Below are 8981 nucleotides of genomic sequence, written 5' to 3' on the forward strand. Positions count from 1 at the left end.
TATTTTTTATGTTTAATTACATTTATATCAAAAATTGCTAGGAACTAAAGCGATTAAGGTAGATCTAGCTGTCCTTCACATCCATAAACATTATATGTCAGTGGAACAAATGGAGTGAGCTTTGAGAGTTCCACGATTTTTGGAGACTGTCTATACGCTGGCTTCCTAAACAAGCCTATATGTATGTTTGTCCAAGAAATTTTTGGATGAAATACAAACCGCACAACTTCAAAATCGCATAAAAATAATCCGCATAAAAAGAGACCTTACAGTACTTCAAAATCTTCATGTTTTAAAATTCTAAAACTGATAAGCTGATGTCTTATTATTATAGATGAAGTCTCAAATTATAATTTTTTCCTTACTCTATTCCTATTACATCATAAAACAAAAACTCTTTGATTTGAGGAATAAATAATTTATTTCACCTAGCATTTTTGAATACTTTTACATTTATTATCAGAATATATTGTTAAGGTCTAATGCCTTTAAAATGACTTGTATTATTTTATCCCAAAAATATTAGACAAAACAAATGATTAATACATTTTAAGACTATACAATAACAAGTCTTTTGATTTCCTTTTTCATACCGCAGGAAAATAACAGTCTTATGGCGGAGTCAACCTTTCATTAGAGGCTGCTCATCTGCCTAACTATGAAAAATGTTACAAGACTCTGATAAAAAGTCATGAGCAGCATCTAATAAAAAGTCGATTTTGTTGTAAGACTGTTATTTTCCTGAGATGTGATAAAAGACATCGAAAGACTCTTCGTATAGTCTTAAACTGTATATTAATTTTAATTATAGTCCTGGCAATTTTATCAAATGTATATTAATAATTATAATTAAATTAATATTTTAATAATTAACTTAGAAAGTTCTGGAAGAAAAGAATTGGCCTGAAGTGTGACTTGAACCTACAATTCCCACTTACCATAGAATCACATTGCCAGTTATACTACCTGGACCTTCATCCAATCCTTGCTTCCAGAACTTATTAATTTATATATAACCATACTAAATTACTTATGGGCACTGGCTGAAGATGACTCAATACCCACTATAACTCCCACTATGGTACTCAGCTGGCTATTGTTTCTATCTTGGCATGGTAATCTACAATTGTTTGGCTTTAATATATAACTATTGGGTTTGTATGTTTATTCACATATACAGATAGAAGTGATAACAGTTGAGTGCCATAGTGGAAGTTATAGGCCAAGGGAACTGATTCATCTCCAGCCAGCACCTGTAAGTAACCAAGTATGGTTAAATCCAAATTAATAAGTTTGGATATGAGGATCTACTGAAGGTCCAGGTAGCATATCTGGCAACACGCCACACAGTAAGCAAGCGTTGTATGTTTCAGTCCCATTTAAGTCCCACTTTCAGCCTATTTTTTTTTCAGAACCTTCTAAATTAATTATTAAAATATTAATTTAATTATAATTATTAAATTTAGCAGTAGATGGCACTAACACCAGCCTCAAATGCCAAATTACTTAGCATTAATAATAATATAGTAATATAACCTGATATAATCCAACAAATGTTTGGTTTTAGTATCCATGTTGTCAATATTACGCCACCTTTGATTTTTCATCTAGAATGAAGAATGAGAAAGAAAAAAGAACAAAAAATTCAAATTTCAAAACATTTCAAAAGAACAAAAAAGCAGTGTTTGTGGCTAGAAATAAGCCTCAGAACTTTACTTAATACATAAGTATCTTACACACTATACCCTAAAGACAAGAATAGAACAACGTAGGAACAACATCTGAAAGGCCAATGTCATGGGCAAAAAAAGTAAATAGGGCACTTGTCCCTGGAATCAAGTAAAAAATTCTGCAAATTATAATAGTAAAAGTAATTAAAATATCTAACCTTACACCTTCAATGATGGGATGTTTTGTCTGTCTTTTTTTATTTATGTAATACTGCACTCTATAACATACTTGTGAGAAAAAACAAAAAAAAAATGAAATAAGTAAATAAAAATTTATTGATTCAATTGTCCCATAATCATGGTTATCACATACTGTAAATATACAAAATATGTCCAACAGTTATTACATTTCTAGAAAACACAATATAATACTGAGAACATTAGGCCATAACATGTACAAGGTTATCATAATTAGACCACACTATACATGGCACTATTCAAAGCTGTAACATTTTGTTACATGGGCATGTTTAAGAGGAAGTCAAGTCTAAGTACAATGACTGTAATGCTTTATTCATAAAAAGAAGCATGTACAGTATAGACACTAGTCACTAGCATGAGTTCTAGTACAAAACTGCCAAACTGGTTATCGCAGGAAATAGACAAAGGATATCATACCATGTACAGTAGACAAGACTAAATGCCCTCTATTGGCAATCAGGCAAAATGTCTAACTGACACATGTGACATCTCCTTTTTTGATTCCTATGAAACCGTGTTTTAATTTAATTTGCTTTATTCAGACACAATAACGTGACTTCTTTTAAACACTTGGCAGATTATCCATCACTTTATTTAGTTGGGTACTAAATAAAGTGATGGATAATCTGCCAAGTGTTTAAAAGAAGTCACGTTATTGTGTCTGAATAAAGCAAAATCTCCTTTTTTTTTATTTTTTTATTTTTTTGTTATACATGCCTTGCTAGATAACGAACACATTGAACTAGTTTACAAGTTTATTCTATTTGGAAGATGTATAATTCTGCAGAGCAAGTGGTTATAACAATGTTTTGACTGTTCTTCGATTATGGTCAGCCAACTGAGTGTTATTCTCGTGTTGTCAAGCAGTAGAGTCCTGTGCAAGAACTGCTAGACTAACAATAGGTAAGAACTGCGCCTTGGTTGGTATTACTATAAAATAATTACAGTTTAGCAACAAACCATCTGTAGGATGCAATAAGTAGGAATGCGGTTATGGAAGCTGTTTTCCGCTATAGCTGGTGATCATTGACTATGAGCAGTTCGAAATCTAACTAAAGAATGTTCAGGCAATGAAGAGCACTTTTAAGACAAATGACATTGTGCTTGCGAGGGGCAATTGGTTTGTAGTTTAGTGAAAATATCTTGAAAACCTGCAGATCTTGTTGATGGGTAAATTGGGAATAATGCTGCCATCTGCCTGCTGAACAAATGCTGTGCAGAAGAGCCCAGAACACTGTGCAGTAAATTCTGCCAATTAAGAAGCACTAAGCATTCATCTGTTCCATCAGCATGACATCGCTTGATAATGGATTTGGCCATTTGTACATAACTCTCAGCCAGCATGTTGGGTTGAGGATATTTCGGAGAGGAAGTCATGTGATTTATCTTTCAATGTAAACAGAATTGACGGAACTGATGTGAAGAGTATTGAGGCTCATTGTCAGATTCAAGGGTGTCCGGAATTCTATGCACTGCAAAAACATGCTTTAAAAAGTTGATAACTGCCAATGTGGGGAATGTTTAATTTTTTTTATTCAAAGAAACCCAAGTAACTGTCAGCCACTAACACATAAGTGTCACCTACCATCTCAAACAAATCACTGGTGATAACTGCCAAGGATAACGTGGTACTGGCTTCATGAGGAGAGACTCCTGATCAGAAGCATAAGCTGTGGCATGGCAAATGTGACCAAGCTGCCATAATGTTCTCTATGTTGTGCGTCATATCAGGCCAAAAAATGATTTGTCTTGCTCAGTTGAGCATTAATTGAATCCCAGGATAGCCCAGATGCAACTTTCAAAGATAAGCAAGATGCAGTTTAAAAGATACTAGGAGTCTCTCCCCTTTAAAGATGAGTCCTTCATACTGATAGTTCATCTCTGTACATCCAAAATTCACAAATAGCAACTGAAATCTGGTCGAGCAAATCTGGCCAGCCCACTTGTATGACCATAATAAGTTGCTGTAGTTTAGTATCCTCCTCCATAGCTTGACATATGTCAGCTACCTTACATTCTGCCAGGGGAACATCCACAGTGACAATAAAATCATCTAGCAGGTCACAGAAAATTACTGCTGCACAGTTTCAGTTTAGAGCATCAGCCACAAGGATGTCTCTGCCATGATTGCATACCACTGTTGGTGCATATTGGAGAACATTGAATAAGATGCACTGGTAATCAATGTAGTGCTGTATTCAGAGATTTTTTTTTGCAATGATTTCTAATGGCTTATGATCAGTCTCAATTGTTAACTACTTCCCATAAATTTAGTCATGGAACTTTATTCACCCATGCCGCCATTGCAAATGCTTCCTTCTCAATCTGCAGATATCTCTGTTGAGATTCTGTCAATGACTTTGTGGAATACGCTATACATATACATATATATATATATATATACAAGACTTCACAAGGTGTTTAGCCAGCAAAAAAGAGGGTAAGGGAAAGTGAAAAGGGAGAAGGAGGGAGAGGAGATAGATAGTAGAGAAAGATAGGATCCCTCTGAATGGTGTACGTATGGCTACTGTACCCTCTATGTTTGATGTTGGCAGGCAGTTTTTAGGCTGCAAGGCTGTAGTCCTCCAAAGGGTCTAAAAGAAAACCTGAGTGTAGCGAACATCAACGATTCAGTGCCACCACAAATAGCTAAGTGCAGAAGTTAATGCAAAGTGGCTGTTAGTAGGAAGACTTATATCCACTTAATACTAATGAATAACTGAACGTGAGTGCAAATCTTAATACTACTTAACAGCTAGACAGACAGCATGAAAAAACAAATGAATGTGATGACAAACTAGATGAGACGAACAGTTGGACAAAAGACAAACATGCAAGACCCCAAAATTTTATTTTTACTTTATTTTATTTATTATTTTTTATTATTATTATTTTTTAAACATTAACTTACTCACTAACTAAACTAACCTACCATAACCTAGGACGAACCTAACCAGAAATCAAGATAAGACTCCCTAATCTAACTTACAACTAGGACTAACAGAATTTAGACTAAAAAGAAGACAGAAAATAAGAATTAAAATACAAAGTTGAAAGCAACTATATACTGACAGTTGAAACAAAGCAAGAGAAAGCTAATTGCCATCCGTGCCCCCAGAGAGAGTGCTCCCAAGAGCCCCACTAAGGAATATGAATGCAAGTAGTGACGTATGCTATAGGGCAGGGGTGTCCAACCCGCGGTCCGTGGGCCGCATGCGGCCCAAGGCAAGTTTCAATGTGGCCCAATAAACATGTAAACAAAACCGACAAATGTTTTAATTTTTATTATTTATTTATTTCAACAGCATAAACTCAAAAAAAAAGTTTCACAAAGCTGTAAACCTTCATTCATATTTTATTTTTGAGTGAAAAGGAAATATTTTCAAATACTTGGAGATGTGTGAATGACGAAGGATTACTAAATAAAACTAGAGTTGTGACTCAAAGGATTATAGACCCAAATTTGGGAAAAGGAGGGAAAGAAGAGAAAAGACAAAAGATAAAAAGTAGTGAGAAAGGTTAAATAAATCTGTTAGCGCCTCAAGCGCCACCGTATTTTTGTCATAAAAAAAAAGGAAAAAAAAATTTTTTTTTTTAAATTTGTGAACGAGAGTAGTTCTGTAACGGTCATTTGTAGCAGCCATTTTGTACCAGTGTTTCATTCCGCATTAAACGTTATTTTTTGCAAAACCGCAGTACTTTAATATTTTTACAGTCCATTAAAGATCGACAAACATCTGGTCCGTCGAGGCGGATCAAGAAGAAAAGAGAGACAACTTCGCAAGCAAATAAGATTGGGTCAAACTTCATTAAGTCACCTATCCAAGGTAGGAGGAATTTACCTGTCCGTTATACGTGGTAGACAGTTTAAAATGGATCAACTCGAGAAATTAAAGAAAAAGCGCGCTTCGATAAGAGCTAGTGTGACGAAATTAATTAGTAAAATCGATAGTTTAATTGAAAGCGACGATAAAGAGACAGAAACTCATCTAGAAATACTGGATCAGTTGAGTCGAAAGGAAGAGTCATTGAGAACCTTAAACGGGGAGATTGAGGGTTTCATTACTAGCCAAACTGAGTATGACACTGAGACAGTCAATAGTGAAGAATATGAGGACAAAATTATAAGTTGTAAATTTAAGATCCAGTCTCGTATTAAACGATTAGAAGCAGATTCGTCCGTGGTCACGGTGACTCAGGGCCCCGTAGTTCGAAATAATTCCGCTAATATTAAGTTGCCGGAGATTCCTCTACNATAAGTACAGCAGAGTAGAGTAAAACAGGTTTGGTTTATATGAATCCAAAACCGTCAATGATGTCAGCACCCCACCCTTTATTTCATCTGACTTGTACTCAATAGAGGGTGCAAACAGTTAACAAAACAAGTTTTGTAATTTTGAAACGAAAACATGCCTTCATTGTTTACCTTAAAATTACTTTAACTGTAAAAAATGTTTTTAATACACAGTCCAGGATGTGATATTTTCAAGCTATTTGATAAAAATGAAATTTTTAATAAATTTTTAAAAATTGTGACTGTATACCTGAGAGGACTCACTGATGTGTATTGTGGTGACTCCGAGCTTCTCAAAGAAGAAATATTCCTATAGAAAAACTGGATAGCAAAAACACAGAGAGGAGTTCTAAATATATTGACAAAATTTATATTGTATATTGTAAAGTTGTAAATATATTTGCAATATTGCATCCAAGGAGAAGTCAAATGGATATGTTGTTGTCTATCTAAGATGTTCTTGAAGATGCAAAAACTTCATTTTGTAATATACATAACATGTTTCTTATTCCACTAAACTCCCTCTGGTAATTATCTGACAATGCACGTGACAAGACAGCAAGAACAAAGACAGAACTTTTAGAAAGGTACCCAAGTTTAAAGTATTACACCGACACTTTTAGGCTTTTGTTTTTGATATTGTTCTTGTCATCCCATACCATACCTAAATGTAGGCAACATGTAACATAATAAATAATACTGTATTTAATTATAAAAATAATTATATAACTGCTAAAGATATAAAAAGATAAGTTTTCTCTGGAAAAGAAATTTATATACTAAATTACATATGATTTATATATCTGGAATATATAGAATATATATGAATTTTAAATAGAGTTCATTTAATTCATACATAGAAGAAACATGAGGTCTTCATTTTAATGTCTCACATCACAAAAAGATTATCACATTGAAAAGCTAACACTTTGAGACTTTTCTCCATCTCAATATGCCAAAATTAAAATACTTCTAGCAGCAGTAAAATTTAAGAACTGCATTCATTAAAATTTTCATTTTATTCAAGAACTTCTAATATTAAAATCATTTTCCTTTAATAAATTAGTTTAAAATCTGACATTGGGTCTGTATTAAGCAAATAGTCACTAGGAGATCCTAGTCATTGATATCATTAGAACCAATAAGAATTTCTAGAGGGTAATAGCAAACCAAGATGTACATGGTATGCAGTAGGCCTTATGGAATCTAAAAAAATGTTCTATTATATAGGCACCACATTTAGATCTATTAATATAAAAATCAAAGGACATCTTAAGATCATTCATTCACAAATCCTAGATCAGAACTATTTTCCACTACACTCTCACAATGGATGAGCAGAGTCAATATTACAGTACACTGGAATATTGGCTCTGCTGGAATATCCCACACTCCTATGACAAGGAAGTTGCAAAGTACTACTATGGCTCTTAGAACAAATATACATTTTAATTTTTGTTAAATACAAGCAGATCATAAAAACAAGACTGATGCATACTTTATGCCAGGCCAAGCCAACATACAGTTGGGAGTGATCAACTTTTAAGTGTCAAAAGTACTGCTGAACTACTCCAAATTTTTGTTTCATGAAAGTTTAATAAACTGTCCTAATGAAATTATTCTGCAAAAAGTTGTATTTACTTATAATTAACAGTAATTAACATTCCAAGTTCTCTTTTTAGTAAAGATACTTATGTATATTTGGTAAATGACACCTTGTATTTTTCATCATTAAAAAAAAAATTGTATTTTTTTCTATCACAAAAATTGATAGGAAAAAAGTACAATTTTTCTTATTGTTACAAGTTTTGCTTCTTTCTGGCACACTCATTTTGCACTAAACTGAATTATTTGCAGTACTGTACAATAAAACAATTTCTAAAATGATATACCTGGCTAGCAATGACCATCAACACAAAGGGCACTTCTTCCTATCAATCTCAGAGCACAGCATTACCAATCCGTAATAATTAAAGATTTCTCTGTGAAAATATGGATTTAATAACCCTATTAAAATTACAAATGTTTTTGCATTTTAACAAGCCATATTATCTGCAATCAGCCAAAAATGACACAGCCATTGGCTTTTTGGCCATGCCTGTATTATGCCACATTAAGATCATTCTGGAAGATGTTAACAGCATGATTCCTTGAATATGTGAAGAAAACTGTTAGGCAAATCAAATTGTAAAAATGTGTAAAAGCTTTCAAATTATGTTCAATTATTATTAGTTGTTTGAGTAATTTGGTATTCTAAGAACAATTATTCAAAAAAAGTTGTTCCTTAATGAATACTAATGATGGTCAAAAATGTTTTATCAATCAAAAACAAGCAGTTCCTGAATCAAGTGTTTGCTTGTTGTTAGCGCCTCAAGTGCCACCATATTTTTGTCATAAAAAAAAAATTTTAATTTAAAAATTTGTGAACGAGAATAGTTTTATAACAGCTATTTGTAGTGGCCATTTTATACCAGTGTTTCATTCTGCATTAAATGTTTTTTGCAAAACCGCAGTACAGTTGTCCCTCGATAATCCGACAGGTATGGGACCAAAGGGGTGTTGGATTACCAAAAGTGTCCGGATTACCGAAAATAATTACATATTTCGCATTGTTTTGCTAGCAGTAACTTACAATATTCTCTACTCCAACTGTTCGAACAGAACTGCTCACATAAAACACACGAAATGTGTGTCATCGAGTAAGAATTGGATGGGGAGATTCACATCGCGACATGCTTCTGTGCAAGCAGACACGT

At 33.5% G+C, this 8981-nt stretch overlaps 2 protein-coding genes across 3 annotated transcripts in view; both read left to right on the plus strand.

The window, feature by feature from the left end:
- Window positions 1-5471: 5471 nt before the first annotated feature.
- Window positions 5472-8981, plus strand: part of LOC111635960 — a 28726-nt gene continuing 25216 nt past the window's right edge. Inside the window, exon 1 of one of the 2 annotated variants that reach the window (XM_023381116.1) lies at window positions 5472-5980. In XM_023381116.1, the coding sequence (XP_023236884.1) occupies window positions 5804-5980 (177 nt within the window). In that variant the 5' untranslated portion in view covers window positions 5472-5803. The remainder of the gene's footprint in view (window positions 5981-8981) is intronic. The other variant, XM_023381109.1, reaches the window with a different exon arrangement.
- LOC111635972 overlaps window positions 6031-8981 on the plus strand; it is a 9611-nt gene continuing 6660 nt past the window's right edge. Inside the window, exon 1 of the mRNA XM_023381128.1 lies at window positions 6031-6182. The gene's annotated coding sequence lies outside the window, so the exon portion shown is untranslated. The remainder of the gene's footprint in view (window positions 6183-8981) is intronic.

This window comes from Centruroides sculpturatus, unplaced genomic scaffold (genome assembly GCF_000671375.1).
Source record: "Centruroides sculpturatus isolate CEXI.00-Female unplaced genomic scaffold, Cexi_2.0 scaffold37, whole genome shotgun sequence".
Taxonomy (NCBI): Eukaryota; Metazoa; Arthropoda; class Arachnida; order Scorpiones; family Buthidae; genus Centruroides; species Centruroides sculpturatus.